General features: G+C 46.5%; 1 protein-coding gene across 2 annotated transcripts in view; it reads left to right on the forward strand.

Moving 5' to 3' along the window:
* The first annotated feature begins 930 nt into the window (after positions 1–930).
* The window catches only part of RAB11FIP3 (RAB11 family interacting protein 3), a 64,360-nt gene continuing 47,559 nt past the window's right edge, over positions 931–17,731 (forward strand). For both annotated transcript variants that reach the window (XM_075830484.1, XM_075830485.1), the window contains exon 1: positions 931–7,358. In XM_075830484.1, coding sequence (XP_075686599.1) covers positions 1,377–7,358 — 5,982 coding nt within the window. In that variant the 5' untranslated portion in view covers positions 931–1,376. The remainder of the gene's footprint in view (positions 7,359–17,731) is intronic.

The following is a 17,731-nucleotide window of genomic DNA, read 5'->3' on the forward strand; positions in this document are numbered from 1 at the left end:
CTCATCTCATCTCCCTAGCACCCCTCATCTCCCTAGCACCCCTCATCTCGTCTCCCTAGCACCCTTCGTCTCCCTAGCACCCTCATCTCATCTCCCTAGCACCCCTCATCTCCCTAGCACCCCTCATCTCCCTAGCACCCCTCATCTCGTCTCCCTAGCACCCCTCATCTCGTCTCCCTAGCACCCCTCATCTCGTCTCCCTAGCACCCTCATCTCGTCTCCCTAGCACCCTCATCTCGTCTCCATAGCACCCCTCATCTCGTCTCCCTAGCACCCCTCATCTCGTCTCACTAGCACCCCTCATCTCGTCTCCCTAGCACCCTCATCTCATCTCCATAGCACCCCTCATCTCATCTCCCTAGCACCCTCATCTCGTCTCCCTAGCACCCCTCATCTCCCTAGCACCCCTCATCTCATCTCCATAGCACCCCTCATCTCGTCTCCCTAGCACCCCTCATCTCGTCTCCATAGCACCCCTCATCTCGTCTCCATAGCACCCCTCATCTCGTCTCCCTAGCACCCTCATCTCGTCTCCCTAGCACCCTCATCTCCCTAGCACCCTCGTCTCATCTCCCTAGCACCCCTCGTCTCATCTCCCTAGCACCCCTCGTCTCATCTCCCTAGCACCCCTCGTCTCATCTCCCTAGCACCCTCATCTCATCTCCCTAGCACCCCTCGTCTCCCCAGCACCCTCATCTCATCTCCCTAGCACCCCTCGTCTCATCTCCCTAGCACCCCTCGTCTCATCTCCCTAGCACCCCTCGTCTCATCTCCCTAGCACCCCTCGTCTCATCTCCCTAGCACCCTCATCTCATCTCCCTAGCACCCCTCGTCTCCCCAGCACCCTCATCTCATCTCCCTAGCACCCCTCGTCCACACATCACAGGCTGCTCTTCCTCTCCCCAGCAGCCATTCCTCCTCCTCCTCCTCTCGCTCCTCCTTTTTCTCCCAGCCTCCCCATCTCAGTATCCTGCAGTCTATCGGATGGAGGTGCCGCCGGATTCCGATTTTCGCCCGCTGGACGCCCGTAAATCATCTGCCAGGCCCTAATCAACAGCGCTGTGACCCTATTCCCTGTCTGCGGAGGGCGCCAGACCCATCGCCCGAGGAGATCGCCGTTGCATCTGCTGCACCTTGCAAGCGATATTAGACGCTGCAGCCTGGATTACTGCTCTGCTGCAAACATGATGGCCCCCAGTGCAGGTGAGGGCCACTGGCATTGACCCCATCTTTTTGCATTGGGAGGAAGAGGAGTCATCCACAGAGGAGCTACTGCTTATTACCAAGCATGGAGTATGATGGAGAGCACTGGCTGAGGACATGATGTGAGCAAGTGCTGAGCCCAATACAGCTTCTTCCAGCTAGCAGAGGTACTGATGAAGATGGAAGGGGACCCTCATGTGACTGCCTGGGGTGTCATGAGGGGGCAAGCTCTGGATCTGATCACCCCCCAGCAGGTAGTGGGGGGCTTATTTCTCATGAATGCAGAGGAGAAGGGTTGCATTGCACTGCAGCCCAGGCTAGAAATACTGGATGAGCAGGGTGAGCTCATGTCTGCTCCCCACCCTCTCCTGTCCCCACATGATCAGCCCTTATTGGGGGCAGGAGAGGGGCAGCAGCTGGTGGCTGGGCGCTGCCAGTCTCTATGTGCCACCACTGAGCCCTGGACCGGGGAGCACGGTAGACTCACTCTTTGCACTTTGAATATATTACCCCCAGACTCTGCCCAAAATCCCCCGTCTCTTATTTATAAACACTCTATGGACGATCAGATGCCTCCACTTATCATCGTGCCATCTGAAAATGCCCACATGCCCCTATGCCCGGCACCATTCAGTCAAGAATCTGAGCATAATCTTGAAGTTAACATTCCCCAGTCCGCTGATTACCTCCTAGATGTCCACTCCTCGCTTATTCCTAAACATGAATCTGACCGAGACGCTTATGATGACTGCCGGGTACCTGCCTTAGATTCTCACCAGGTTCCTGTGCCCATCGATAGTTTATCATCAGATTTGGAGCAGATGCCGCAGTTTACGAGCAACATGCGCCAAGCTGGCGAGGTACCACTCACTAATGACCAAACTACCCCCGGGGAGTCTTGTTTACCTCTTAAAATGGACCAGCCCTGTCGTGATGAACCCTTGTTGGACCCTGACGCAGAACTGTTCCCGCACTATCACTCCAATCATTCTCAGTTAGGACCCAGTTTGGACTATAAAATAAAACAATTGCCCTGGTCTGAAACGTTGGTGGACATGCAGGATACTGAGATTGAACGATTGCCCCAGCCTGAATCCCATGTAGTTGCCCAATTTCCCCAGTCTGAGACTTCCCAGTTTGACCCCTGTTTAATACCCCAGTCTGAATCGGATGTAGAACCTGACCCTAAAGAGTTGCCCCAAACGAAATCTATTGTAGACTCCCAAATAAATTCATGTTTAGTTCCTGACCCTGATCAATTGCCCCAGTTTGAACCATTGGTGGACATGCATGATACTGATATTGAACTACTACCCCAGCCTGAATCCCATTTAGTTGATCAATTTCCCAGGTCTGAAACCTCGCAGTTGCCCCAGTTTGACCCCTGTTTGGTACCCCATTCTGAATCGGATGGAGAATATGACCCTAAACAGTTACCCAAAACTAAATCTATTGTAGACTCCCAAATAAATTCATGTTTGGTTCCTGACCCTGATCAATTGCCCTGGTCTGGACCATTGGTGGACATGCAGGACACTGAGATTGAACAATTGCCCCAGTCTGAATCCCATCTGGTTGCTAACATTGACCAATTTCCTCAGTCTGAGACCTCCCATTTACCCCAGTTTGACCCTTGTTTGGTACCCCAGTCTGAATCGTATGTAGAACCTGACCCTAAACAGTTGCTCCTAGCGGAATCTTTTGTAGACTCCAGAATAAATTCATGTTTGGTTCCTGACCCTGATCAATTGCCCCGACCTGAATCAAATTTGAACCCTGACCAGTTGCCTCCGTCTAAATCCATTGTGGGCAATAAAGAGCACTCTCAGTCCCATCCTGATTTAGCTCCTGACACTAATCAATTGCACCAGTCTGGCCCCCAATTTGATCTTGACCCTGAACACCTGCCCCTGGTCACTGAGGAATTCTGCCAGTCCAAATCCCACTTGGGCCCTGACACTGAGGAGGTAGCACTATCTAAACCCTATTTTGACACGGTTATTGACTATTTACCCCAGTCTGAAATTGAATGCTGCTTGACCCCTGACCCAGACCTCCCTCTTCCTTCTGAGACCCCTCTCGTTGTAGAAACAATGGAGCCTGAATCCTGCGTGACACGTGACGCTGAACTTTTACCTGAATTTATTACAAATCTTAAATCAGAATTGTTGTCATCACCTGAAAACTCTATGACCTCTGAGGCTGGCCAGTTGCCCCATTCCGGATACTGTTTGGAGCCCAATACTGGCCCATTGCCCCTTTATGACTTCCAGCATGGATCTTGTTTGAGTGCCAATCATGAGAACTTGCCCCATTCCCAACCCGTTCGAGACTGTGATGCTGACCCATTGTCATATTTTTGCCCCGAGACGGAAAAGATAACCCAGCCCGATCCTTTGGATAGTGATGAACTTTTTGAATCTGAGTGGGACCTTCATATTGACCATTCGCATCGCTGTTTAGACTCTGACATAGAAACTTTTCATCTAGCTGAATCCTTCATGGCCCATGATACTGAGCAGTCCATTGAGTCTTTGGTCCCCACCACTGACCAATTGGCCCAGCCCAAATTTTGTTTGGATTCCAACCTACCTGACACTAAATCTTATATAAACCATGGCTATGTTCATCTACAACAGAAGTTACCCCATCCTGTGTCCGACAAGGTTTCCAGCAATGATCAGTTGCCCCACTCCGAATTATCTTTGGACGTTGACAAGATTCCTAATTCTGGATCATTTCTGGATCATGATCCGGACTGGTTGCCTTGGTTTGAATTCTCAATGTGCGCCAATACTGCCCGTTTGCCTTTCTCTACGCACAATTTGAATGAGGGTGGGACATCAATGGCCCATGAGGCCGATGAATTGTCCCTTTGTGATCCCTTTCTGGCCCCTGACCATTACGAATTCTCTGTATCTAATTCTGCAACCTCCATCACTGACCAGTTGACTTTAGGTGATCGAGATTTGGAGCCTGATGATGAACAGCGACCTATATGCGAATTTTCTGTTTCTGACATGGGCCATAAAACCCTGCCTGGTCCTCTCATGGTTAACAATTTTGATAATTTACACCAATCAGAAGCATTTTTGACTCCTGACCCTGAACATTTGCTCCAGTCTGAATCCATATTGGACCGTGACACTGACCGACTGTCTGAATTCTCTTTGGACTCTGATAATGACCAGACTGAAATTTTTTTGGACCATTTACCCTTACCGTCACCCTCTGGGACTGTTGACTTTGAGCAGTTGCCTGTGCTTCAGTACAGTTTGACTAATAATTCAGAACAGTTAGAGGTATATGCTTCCTCTATGGTCCCCGTTACTGACCAGTTACTGTTGGTCAATTCCTGTATGGAATTGGATGGTAGACATAATCATGAGTTTGAGTCTTGTTTGACAACGGATGATGACGACTTGTTTTTTCTGTCTGAAACTTTTTTGTCTCATCACATGGACCAGATTCCTAAACTTGATCACTCAATGACTCCAGAAACTGACCAGTTAAGCTCCTCTAAACCATTATCGCCTGATAATGACCAGACTGAACCATGTAGGCCCCCTGTTTTTGACCGGTTGCACCAGTCTGAGTCCTGTCTAAGCCCAGATAATGACCAGCTGACCTTGTCTGAATCTCCGTTGAGTCCCCATAATGACCAGATACCCCAGTTTGACTACTGTTTAGGCCCCAGTATTAATAAGTTGACCAAGGTTGAATATTGTACGCACCCTCAAAATAAGTTGCTCCCTCGTGAATCCCCTTTAAGTCCCGATAGTGACCAGTCGGCTCAATCTGAACCCTGTTTGGATGCAGACGATCACCCATTGACTCAGTTAGAACCTTGTTTGAGACCTAATATTGACCAGTTGCCCCCATCGGAATCCTGTTTGTGCCAAGAAACTGAATGTTTACCCCAGTTTGCATTTAAACGAAGTCTAGAAAATGATAATTTGTCCGATGCTTTTTTGGGCTCTGATAATGATGAATTATCTTATTTTGAATCCCCTCTGTATCCCAATAGTGACCAGTTGGCCCAGACTGAACAACATTTGGTCCCCGATAGTGAACATTTGCCCCAACTTGAGAGCGATGAACTGTCCCAGTGTGAATCCAATGTATGTGTTAATAGTAAGCCGTTTTCTCATTCGGTTCCCCATACGGGCCAGATGACCCAGTTAGAGACCCTTTTCCATCATGACCTCAACCAGTTTCCCCTGTCTGAATGCCTACTAGCCCCCAACACTGCTGAGCTGCATGTTTGTGAATCAAATGATGCCCACGACCAGATCCATAGAGCTTCTTCTCCTTCGTGTCCCAGTCCTGTTATATCCTTGGCCCATAACCCTGACCCTTTGTTCGTCTCTTCTGTATCACCTAGTATTCAGTGTCCCTTGTTTGAAACCCCACCTACACCAGATACTGGCCATTTGCCTTTGTCCGAATCCTTACTGACGCCAAATTTAGATATGTTGCCCTTGGCTGAACTTACTAATGTACCCACCACTGGAGAAATGTCCTTCTTTAAATCTTCTTTAGCACCCGTTGACCATTTTGAGTTCTCCGTATCCTCTGTGCCACCTAGTACTACCCAACTACTAACGCATGAATGCCTTATTCCTCATAGTACTGTGCATTTGCCCCTGTTTGACCAGTTAACCTTTGCTGAACCCTCTGAGTCACCCACAACACCCCATCTCCCTCCATCCGAAACCCCTGGGACACCCAAGAGCACCAGTGTGCCCTTGTGTGATGCCTCTGTAACGCTCAACACACCATCTAACACAAATTTTCCCAGTAAAACTCTAGAAGATTTCCAGTTTCCTTGGGACTGGACGCTAAATTTGCACCAAACGGGTCTACCGGAGGTAAATTTAGATTTTGATACTGATTTGTCTTTGAATTCGCCCAAGGAACCCAAGGATAGTTTTTCAATATTTTGTTTAGATACCCCTCCTGAATCTAGCGACGGTACACCAGACGCTGACCTTACCCTGTCAGATGACTTGCTGTCCCTTTGTGATGTTTTTTCACATTTACAAACTAACTCACAAAGTGACCAGTCACCCATGTCCACCAATGGTCAGACAGACTTTCATGTTGAAACCGACCAATCCCTTAATACCATTTTCCAAAAAGAGCTTGAACCAAACCCACCTTCCAAGCCCTCTACATTTCATAATGCCACTACTCCCCTCGACCATGGTTTCCTCAATTCCGACGGTGAACAGTCAGATTTTTATTGCTTAGATTTATTGTTTGACCCCTCCAGAAGCTTGCCGAACCCCACAGCCAATGAGCCACATCTACAACCCAACCCCAGGACATCTACTGAAAATGTGGATTCCACCGATTCAACTAATTGTGAAACCTCACTATTTTGCTCCGAATCACAAATTTACAGGAATGGGTCACCCCTTTTGGAAAAATCCCTAACTAGCAAGACTTCTGATGGCTCCTTGTTGTCTCGGTCAGAGTCTCCACTTTTCTCAAGTCGTTATGGTCCATCCAGCTCACAGTTGGTCATTGACGTGGGTTCATTAAGTTTGGAATCGCCCAGCGAAAGCACGCCGCTTCCAGTGATTGTGGTGACAGATCCCTTGGAGTCGTTGAGTGACTCGGATGACCACACAAAAAGTATATTGGCCAAATCTACAAATGCTTTACCGTCGGACATGTATGCCTCAGCAGAACTGGAAACGGATTCCCATTTTAAGGTCATGGAGGTGCCATCATGTGACCTACCAGACACATCTGACGTTAAACGGTTGCCTACAGATTATCTGGATGCCTCTTCTGAATTGTCCTTATGTGATGGTCCTGCTCCATCACAAGAACCTCAATCTGACTCCATTCTTGGGACAACTTTGCCCTCATTTCTGTCTACTGGAGAGCTGCCATTAACTCGTACAGGTTCACCCTTTGAAAGTATGAAGCTGAGATCTCATGACTCCCAGGATTCAGCCTCCGCTCTCATGCAATTCGGGGAGGGTGATCCACTTTTGGGATTTTCTCTGGACAATGACTCTCCTTGTGCTGGGGACGAGCTGGCCCGTCTCAGAGCGGTATTTGATGCCCTGGATAGAGATAAAGATGGCTTTGTGAAAATGGAGGACTTTGTTCAGTTTGCCACAGTATATGGTGCCGAGCAGGTAAGACGAAATGATCGTGTTATATGAGTAATGTATAACTATGGACATTTGTATACTGGCGGAGCACCGAATCTAATTTCCCACTGGTGGAAAACTCCCCCATTGGTCTGGTGGTTATTGTTTTTTGTTGTAACGTAGGGCAGTGATTGAGAAATTCACATTTGGGATGATACAAATGATAGAATTATTATAGGCCGGTTTGAGATGAGTATTGCAACCGCATATTAACGTGCATATTACGGTCGCCAGACCCGGACCCCGCACGGTTCTACTGAACTGAACTTACATGGCCGCATAACACTATGTTTGGTTCAGTAAAACCCTGGCAAATATGGGTCATGCACGGACCCTGTATGGAGGCAACGCTATAGTTCCGTATTATTACTACAGGCCAAAACTGCGATACGACCGCAACGTGATGGCAATGTTGAACTTTTGCTCCAGGTCCCGTTGCAAATCCGCTGCACAATCCCCATGCTAAGGTATAATATGTCCACATATAGTGGAAGGAATACGCTACAGATTGAGCCGCAAGTCCGCATTGATTATGAAAAATCTTCATGAGTTAGGCCTCATGCACACGAACGTAAAACCGCCCGTAATTACGGGCCCATTGACTTCTATTGGCCACCGGTACCTTCCCGTATGCTTACGGGAAGGTGCCGTGCCGTTGAAAAATATGGAACATGTCCTATTTCAGGCCGTAATTACGGCACGGCCAGGCCCATATAAGTCTATGGGGCTCCTGTAATTACGGGTGACTACGTGTGTGCACCCGTAATTACGGGAGCGTTGCTAGGCGACGTCAGTGGATAGTCACTGTCCAGGGTGCTGAAAGAGTTAACTGATCGGCATTAACTCTTTCAGCACCCGGGACAGTGACTACAGCTGGAGTTAATAGTATTAAATGTTAACTTACCTGCTTCCTCCAGTCCGGCCTCCCGGGATGACGTTTCATCACATGTGACCGCTGCAGCCAATCACAGGCTGCAGCGGTCACATGGACTGCTGCGTCATCCCGGGAGGTCGGACTGGATGTCAAGAGGGACGCGTCACCAACACAACGGTACGTATGAACTTCTTTTACTTTCAATCACTGCGGAAACTCTGTCCGAAAGGGCTGCCCCTTCTCTCTATCCAGCACTGATAGAGAGAAGGGGCTGCCGATTAGTGCAGAGAAAACGGGTCCGTAAATACGGGTGGAATACTGGTGGCAACGGGTCCGTATTTACGGGCATGGGTCTATAAATACTGGTGTAATACGGGTCGAATACGTGTGACAAAGGACCCGTATTTACGGGAGGAAAAAAACTACGTTGGTGTGCATGATGCCTTACGTGTGGATTTACTGCGGATTTCACCCCATACATTGAAGGGGTGAAAATCCGGCGACCTAATTGGCTGAAAATTTATGAATTACCTTATTTGCGGCCGAATGTTCTTCGCTACCGGTGTTTTGAAGACTCCTTCCACATCTATTGTACTGTACTTTGCTACGTCTGAACTTGGCCTTACACATCTGGATTCCCTGTGGATTTGTTTTCGCCACGTCTAGCTGCGGGTTTGCCACGCATTTTGCCCTTTTCATTCCAAAAGGTTAAATCCGTGACAAGGCCACAGAAAAATTAACCTGCCCAGAATTCTGCGCTGATTTATTTATTTTTCTACCAGATGCGGATGGGGTATACAAAACCCTAACCACAAGCATTGTAAAAAAAATTGGCGCCTGAATTCCCCGATGTGTAAATTCACCCTAATCCATCAGCAAATATAGTAAGTGTAGCCAGAGTTTTAGTTTTTGAATCCGTGGAATAGATTTCCACCCCAGACGTTCCTTTGCAAAAACTCTTTTCGATGATGTGGGAGAAATTTTTGTTTTGGGTCTGTGGCCGGTTTCGCGTTTCGCTTCAGCCGTGTTTTATAGTGTAGATTGTGTGTGTTTGGCCTTATCTCTTGTACCATGGAGAACAACGGGCCGAGGAACTGCCTAATGTTTACTCCGTACTTACTCTTGTTTGCATATAACGGCGACATTAACTTGGTTTTCTCTCTGTGGCTCTTTCTTGTGCGGTTTTTGGTTGTTTTTGTTTTTTCCCAATAATACAAAGATCTGCACTTCACGTTTTCTTGGAAAATACATGGTATTTGTTTGGTGTGCTATAGCTCATTACCCGATGCTGCACAGATATTCTAGAGAATTGCTTACATAGCTTTTCCTTTTATATAGTGTTTTTGTGGTTTTTGCTACCTTTAGCTTATATACATGCAAGACTTCTCCTGCAGATCCGTCAGCGGAATATAGACTGACATTTATGTCTAGGTCCACCTAGCAACAGGACGTTGCACACGAGTCGTTCCAAAAATTGCTATAGGGAAGATGGGGTTGCGATTTATTTTTTTTTATTTGTATTTTTTCCCCTATAAGGAATCGTTGAAGTTGCGGCTTCTGCTATGTCTCCCAGGCACGGTAGACGTGGTCTAGCTCTAATCTATGTATATATCAGTTACTATATTTCTACCTCGTTGTTTAAATCTACAAAGACCTGCAGACCCGGCTATGAACCTGTTCTGTCAGTGCAGCGCCATCCTCCCCTCCCCCAGCGTGAGTCAGCTGCAGAGCGAGGATCAGATGTTTGATGGATATGCTACATAGGTACATGGCTCGCTCGTAGCTGGACCCATCCCAAGAGCCAGGGGGCAATTCTCCTAGTAGTCATCAACGGGGGTCTAACTTTTTGGACTTTTCTATTGATGTTTTTGAAAATTCTCATTGATGGGTTACAATATTTTGTCTATCGTTGGGATCCTTTTGTGATCCTCTGCTTGTATATGGGGGGGGGGGGCTGTATATTCCCTAAAATCACTCTTGGAGCTAGGCGGCCAATGTACCTTTAAAACTGTTCATATCCAAGTTTTTGGGTCTGGGACACTCGGATCGGAATTGCTTGATGATGCCATGTTATAGCGAAAGCGCCCAACGAGGTAGCCCCGGCTCAAAGCTGGATAGACAGATTTTGACAACGTGGTCCTGTAACAACCTTGTGTCTATGAGGACAACCCTACTGTCATCGGGGTCAACCATGATTGGACGGATTTGGGTTTCAACTTATTTGACACTACGGTTTACCAGAGATAAGCGGTGTCAGATATCAGCAGCCACTTAACCCTTTTCGGAGATGTTCAGACTTCTATATATTCCCACGTATATGTTTTGTTTGTGTGAATTTTTACCTCCAGCCTGGATGGCGTTTTTGTTTTTTTCCGATGAGTATCGTACAGTAATCCATGATCCGCGCCGAGCAAATAATAATTTCTTTCCATCTGACATTTTTTATTTTATTATTACAGCTGATAGGACCTCATTCTATCAATGCACTTATTACTGATCATGGATATGGTGCCTTCATCTTCTGCGGCGCGGTACAAAATGGATAAGAAACGAAAATGACTAATAAAAAATGTGCTAATGATTTGCCTGTGGAATTGGCCGTAAATTGGAATGGTCTGTGGTATTGGCCGTAAAATTTGAGTTGACAATTTTTATATTTTGTCTGTGGCCGACTCAACGCCGCTTGAAAGAAAACCTCTAGTCTTAGGGCTCATTCACACGAACGTGAATCCACTCCGTGTGACGGCCGTCACTCGGACCCATGTGTTTCAATGGGGCCGTTTACCTGACTGTTGTTTCAACGGAGCGTGTGTACGGTCCGTGAAAAAAAATAGGACCTGTCCTAATTTACTGCGCGTCACGTAACCCGCTCCATAGACTCTAGTCTGTGGGGGATCCGTGACAACGTGTCCCGCACGGGTCCTCCTCGGACTTGGAAAACTGCAGAGGTGAGGTACGCTTGTGTGAATTCAGCCTTAAGGACATAAAGTGTGTGTGTGAGAAGAAAAGCTAATTTTAGCTTATTTCTGTGGGAAGGCGATGGTGTATTTCCTGCGTTCAGACAATGTCTGCTTCCTCGTTCCATTGCGCTCCCCTACTACTGGCGATCTATAAATCCCAACACCCCCTACCAGGCAGCGGCTGTCATAAAATGCTGGGTGTTGTAGTCCCACAACCGTAAAGTACCACGGGTTATGTCCGATTTGCCTCCAGGACTTATTCTTTGTTTGCGTGAGCTGCTATCATAGCTGAACTATTCGTCGTAATCGCACCCTCTAAATCAGGAAGCGGGGACCTTCCTGTAAGTTGGTAGTCAGGACGGTGAGGAAATGGGCCAAATGTCCGAAAGGGCTCGTAGATAAGGAAATGGGCGTTTTCTGGGCCTGGTGGTGACAGCCGTAATAGAAGCCACATATAGCAATATATTCGTATTGTAAATTTCCACCGTAAACGAGGGGATGAAACCGGTGGCTCTCAAGCTGTTGCAAAACCACAACCCTCAGCCGTTGACTTTCAGGGTATGCTGGGAGTTGTAGTTTTGACACCTGGAGAGCCACAGGTTGTAGATCACCGGTATAAGGTATAGTGTGAGGGATCGGCCTTGCCAATGGGACATATTTTTGTCATATTCTTATAACAGGTGGATTTCGTCACAATGAGTCAGACAATGCTGAATGATGCTAAGATAATCGTGATGTTCTTGGCATTACCCTCTCACACATCGCAGCGGGCCACTAATGTGCCACGTCACGGCTTCTCAGTGTGGAGCTTCAGCTTGTGTCATTGGCTTTTGTCCTGACAGAATGTCTTTTTTATTTTTATTATTCCTCCGTACAATACGTTTTTTAGGCCTCCTGGTTGCCTTTTGTGGCTCCTAACAATTGCGTTTTGTAGTTCAGCATTACCTGCTGAGAATACGTTCTTATTGTTTTGTGCAAACTATATAAGAAAACCTTTATTTATCCTCTTTGTTTCCCCTTTACCTTGTTTTTTTTTAGGTTCTTGAGCAGCCTGTTTGTTTGCATTTATCTCCTGTTTGTCCACGTGTTGTGGGCGGGGATAAAATAGCTTATAACCAATCAGATGATGGGAATGATGACAGCAGCAGAAGAGGAGTATGTTGATTTTGGAGGGAAGCAGTGACCTGTCCTCCCATATGATTGTGTTATAACACTAGGGAAGGGGTAAAGACAAGATGGAGATCAGAGGCTTGATGGTGGAAAGATTCAAATCCCCCAGCAGCACAGAGTATTTCAGCCGATCCTGTATGAATCATTCCACTTGTGATAATTTTAATAAAGTCAGGGATGCATGTGACTGTCTCGGTGTCGTGATGAAGGGAATAGAAGGAGAAGGTTGTCGGCTACCCTGCTATTTCCACAGTCGGTCTGACCACCCACTTGTCTCCGTTGCCCCCCTCACATCATGACACTGCCTTTGATGCATATAGTCCGATGCTGACTAACATAGTCCTTAGATGACTGCTTCATACAGGGTCCTCTCCTGTAATACTTTGTGCTGCTGTGGGGACCTGGTCCTTCTGTTATAAGTCTGTGACCTTCCTCTAGTCTTCATTCAAGTTTTTCACATGCCTCACCTGAAATACTTTGTGCTGCTGGTACCCATGCTCCTTCTACTTTAGTATTTCAACATATGATCTAGTGGGAGGCGGTGACCCCCCCCCCCCGCCCTCCACTAATTGTTTTAGTGAGAAAAGGGCTGCACATGACGGGTGACCAGGGAAATTGAGATAAATGGAAGGTTGCAGACTGATCATTTAAGGATGAAGTTTCCCCCAGCAGCACAAAGGATTTCAGGAAATTATTGTGTTCATTTTATAAGAGGCGACGTTACCGTCATGTAAAAGGGGGATGAAACACAAGTGGGGAGTGGGGTTGTCGAAGTCGTAGCCTTGTGGTTTCCGATATGGTTAATGGTTAAACATCCGAAATGTCAGACTTCTTCAGCCACATGGCCAACAAGCAAACGATCCATCATTGTACGATGACCCCAAGAAATGGTAGGTCGTCGTGTCAGTCCGACAGCATTGATATTGTGTTGCTGTGGTATTGACTCGGCAACATGCGTTTATGGGGGTCGTCATGCCTATGGGCGCGCTGGCCATGACCATACGCCGACTATTTTCAGAGGATATATATTGGGTGTCCGACATCGGTCGTATGGTCTTTCCTGTCAAGTGTTGACCAAAACCTCGAAATTGCCCTTTTTGACCAACTCTTATCTAATATTTGAGGGCAGGGTAATGCTACATACGGGCACGCTGGCATTCGGCGTGTAATTTTGCTTCCAGCAGGCTCCGTCTCGAGGTGAACTGCTTGATCGGATATAATCACAGGTATCGTTGATCTTTATGGTAAACATTCTGCGTGTACAAACTGGAATTAATTTCGTAACACAATGTCGTGGGTAGAAACCCGTATGATTTAATCACCGGTGCCCACCCTTTGTCTGCATCACCGTAGATTGAGGTAATTGTCTGGGCCGCTATGGTATAGGATGCTGCTACGTGTGTAAATGACCCCATTAAATCCTATTCCAAATGTGAACTGAACCCATAATTGCTCTGAGCCGTTTGCAGACGTAAGAGATGTCTAAAGGGGAACCTGTCACCAAACAGATCCTTATTGTTGGGGAGTCTATAATGACCAGTCCCAAAAGTTTTGGCTGCAAGTATGGGGAACCAGCTGAAACCTATGGGTATGTTCTGGTGGGTCGGATACGCTGCAGATTTTTTGCAACGGAACGTCCGCAGTGGAATCTCAGAAATCCATAGCAAATAGTGTGTTTTTTGCAGCGGAAACGCAATGAAGCTGCGTAATTGCCACAACAGAACGCCGCGTGCGATTTTTACAACCGATTTTTTATTCTCCCCTTTAAAGTTTATGGGGGGGAAAAAAACGCGATTTCTCCGCTCAGATCCTGCAGCATAAATTGACATGCTGTAGATTATAAAGTCGCACCGCAGCTGCATTTCCGTACTAGTTATGTACGGGTATTACCCGCAGCGTGGGCATGAGATTTGTTACAATTTCATCCACTTTGCTGCTACTGTAAGCGCTGCAGATTTTTGCAGCGTATCCGGACCGTGGGCTCATACCCCTATAGGTACAGCTGTTTCCCTGCTAGCGTTGCTGGTTGCGAGCGGGGCAAATGCCCCTGGTGCCCGGACCTCACGAGGCCACTGTGGCTATTGCATTCTGAAAGCCTGGATGCCACCAAAAAAGTAATGTTTATATGTAACCTGTGCCCCATACCCAAGGCTAGGTGTTTACCCGCAGCCGATATGCCTAGATTTTTGTTACTGGTGTCAATTTTTTTAAAATTATTTTGTAATGACGTTTAGGAAAGTTTTCAATATCTGCTTAAAAAAATAACCAAATTAGTTCCTGGAGTGATGTAACTGGTATTTTAATGTAAGTTTGTCCACTCATAGTAATAGAAACCACTGGGTTCATTCACTAATACATAGCCAGCAGTATTGTATCACTTCACCTAGGCAGCGTTGCCATTCAGGAGTCTGGGAAAGCTGGGTGACCGATCACGTGGGAGTTATACTGGAGGCCATATTGGTTTTCCGCTTAGTGGTTCAGCAGTAACAGAACTTTATCCTTAGGGATCATCACCCAGCTTTCCCAGACTCCTGAATAGAAGAACTGTCAAATTATACAGGACAGGATATGGATGCGGTAATGGAGGATACACTGCTCATCACCCAGCTTTTCCAGAAACGGATATAACTAAGAAACGGATTTGTTTTCGTGCTTTTTTTTTTTTTTTTTTACATGGAGCAATGTCATTTGCATTTTGTAATAAGCTAAGCAGCGACTGCGTTGAATTGGCGTGAAAAGATCTCCATCTCAGCTGGCGTAACGCTCCTATGGGACTCTGGATAAATCGTTACCGTTTTCCGCTGGGCATCAGTATGTTGTGTATGTAATGCCCAAAGGGATTGTGGGAGGTAATGAGAACCCAGTGGGAGAGGATCTGATTTCCACGCTATTGTCACCGTGCACACGTTGCTGTCATGCAATGCTGTTCTATGAAGCCGGGGGAGGAGAAGGTGTACAGCATGTGACTAGTAAGGGTTAACGGGGGGGTTGTTACTGAGGTCACAACCAGGTTCTCCACCAGGTGCAATTTTTTCGGCAGAAGTATGGACTTGCACCCCCAGAAATGTTCCTTGAACTGGCTGCAAAACTGCCGTGCTTTACCACACGTAAATGGCGGAGTCGGGATGGGAACCAGGAATAGAACATACCACAAAAAAAAAATGACTACCGCTCATTTTGTGCTGTCCGGAGTGGTGTAATAAATATCTGTACCCCATAAAATTATTTTGAAACCCCTTTTCTTAGAATTCTACATTGTACTATTCCTCTGTTATTCCTCCTGGAAATGGATAAATAAATTAACAACTTGAAGTTACCATTCCTCTTGTCAATAGGGAGTGTTCCTACACAGTTTGAGACTGTCAGCACTGGACAGTGTCACAGTATGTACGGCCAAACCCTATTGACAGGAGGATTGGTAACACCAAGTTGTCAATTTATTTATATATTTCCAGGAGGAATAACAGAGGTACTGGTATAGGTGTTTATTAAAACATACATGTCCGGAGAGCAGACCGGTCCCCTTTAAGAACATGCTAGATTAATATTTTCAGCACTTGAAAGTGTTGGGATTATACGAGCATTATAACTGATGACTCAAAAAGAAGAAATAAAAATCTGAGAGCTGGTATTTTAATCTGGCAGCAATTTACGGAAAAGTGGATGCGAAGCTCATTAATATAAGCACAGTCAGGCTCAGCGGCATTAACATAAGACCTGAAATACCGAGGAACGTACTGTCATAGGGAATCTGACATATGCCAAGGCTGTGCCAGGGGTGCCCATTTTAGCCATGGTTCACAAATTATGGTATTGCTTTCCTCTGGAACCTATTAGGCAATCGCTTGACTGGTAATGCCCTAATGTAACGTTATCATGGGAACCTCTCACTTAATAAGAAGTAGTGTTCCTATAATAAATCCCCCGAGGTTGCCCTGCAGGAGTAGACAGCAGCTTGTATCGGAGACTGAGGCAGTCATGACCTCATGATGGGCATTGCGTAGGGCTGGGCAATTCATAATAAGAAAAAAAAAATTTTACCGAAATTCGGCACAATTGACCGGCGTTATTTTGCACATTTCCGTTCCTTCCTTACATTTTTTCCTCAGTTTCCTCAGGACGCTGATGCAGTTGAATCCAATGGTAGAGCAGGGAGCTGTAAGGTCCCTGCTATACCATTCGCTATGTATCGCCAGATGCTCACGGCTCGGCGCCTACAGGTGCGAGGCAGTGATGTCATCACGCCTGTCTGCGCCGAGCAACACAGACTCTCCACGCGTTGTTGGAACGGGTTAGGTAAGCATTTATTTTATTAGGTACTATTGGGTCTGTGTGGGGGCAGCAATGGGGGGCATTATACCGTAGGGAGGGAAGTTATGGGGGTATTATACTGTGGGGACAGTGTCATGGGGTATATTATATACAGTAGTATACAGCAGAATGTGCATAAATATTCAATGGCCTGTGTGGGGGGCGTGGTATGCAAAAAGGGGTTTGGTCTAAATAATCATTCATTGATCGCAATCGAGGTCACATGTTCAATTAATCGTGATTTTGTTTTAGGTCATAATCGCCCGGCCCTAGCATTGCGCCGACCTGTGCCGGCACTGCTTTATCGAAATACGAGCTTATATGAGTGTCGTCTATATTTTTCTCGTTGCATGTTCAACTATGTCTAGAATTATCGTTCCAAAGATATTGTAACTCTAGTTGGAACAGGTCTATGCCGTAGTCAGGCCTGGGCGTAGTCACAGCCCAGGCCTGGTAAGGGTATGTTCACACACAAACTCTGAAAATGCGGAGCTGTTTTCAAGGGAAAACGTCTCCTGATTTTCAGACGTTTTTTAAGCCACTCTCGTTTTTTTACGGCCGTTTTTGGAGCTGTTTTTCTATAGAGTCTATGGAAAAACGGCTGAAGTAGTGACATGCACTTGTTTTTCGCGGCCGTTTTTTTACGCAGCCGTTATTCAAAACGGCCGCGTCAAAAAACGGCCCTTCGGAACAGAACGCTATTTTCCCATTGCAATCAATGGGCAGATGTTTGTCAGCGTTATGCTTCCGATTTTTTCGCCCGTTTACGGCTCGTATAACATCCGAAAATAAGCTGTGTGAACATACCCTAATAGTGATAAACGAGCTACTACTGGGTTAACATGTACATAGGAAACCTGAATGGGGCATTGTATGGGTGAGGTGTAGTATCACCTAGCATGAGAAAATACCGTAATCCTGTGACAATGACCCCTCTATACAGTGAGACTGAATAGGGAAAAACCAATGAATCCGTATTTTTCATGCACCGCTGAGTCGTACATAGAGGGCTGGGGCTATATTTATCCTTCCTCATTCTCTGG

Source organism: Rhinoderma darwinii, chromosome 6 (genome assembly GCF_050947455.1).
Source record: "Rhinoderma darwinii isolate aRhiDar2 chromosome 6, aRhiDar2.hap1, whole genome shotgun sequence".
Lineage (NCBI taxonomy): Eukaryota > Metazoa > Chordata > Amphibia > Anura > Rhinodermatidae > Rhinoderma > Rhinoderma darwinii.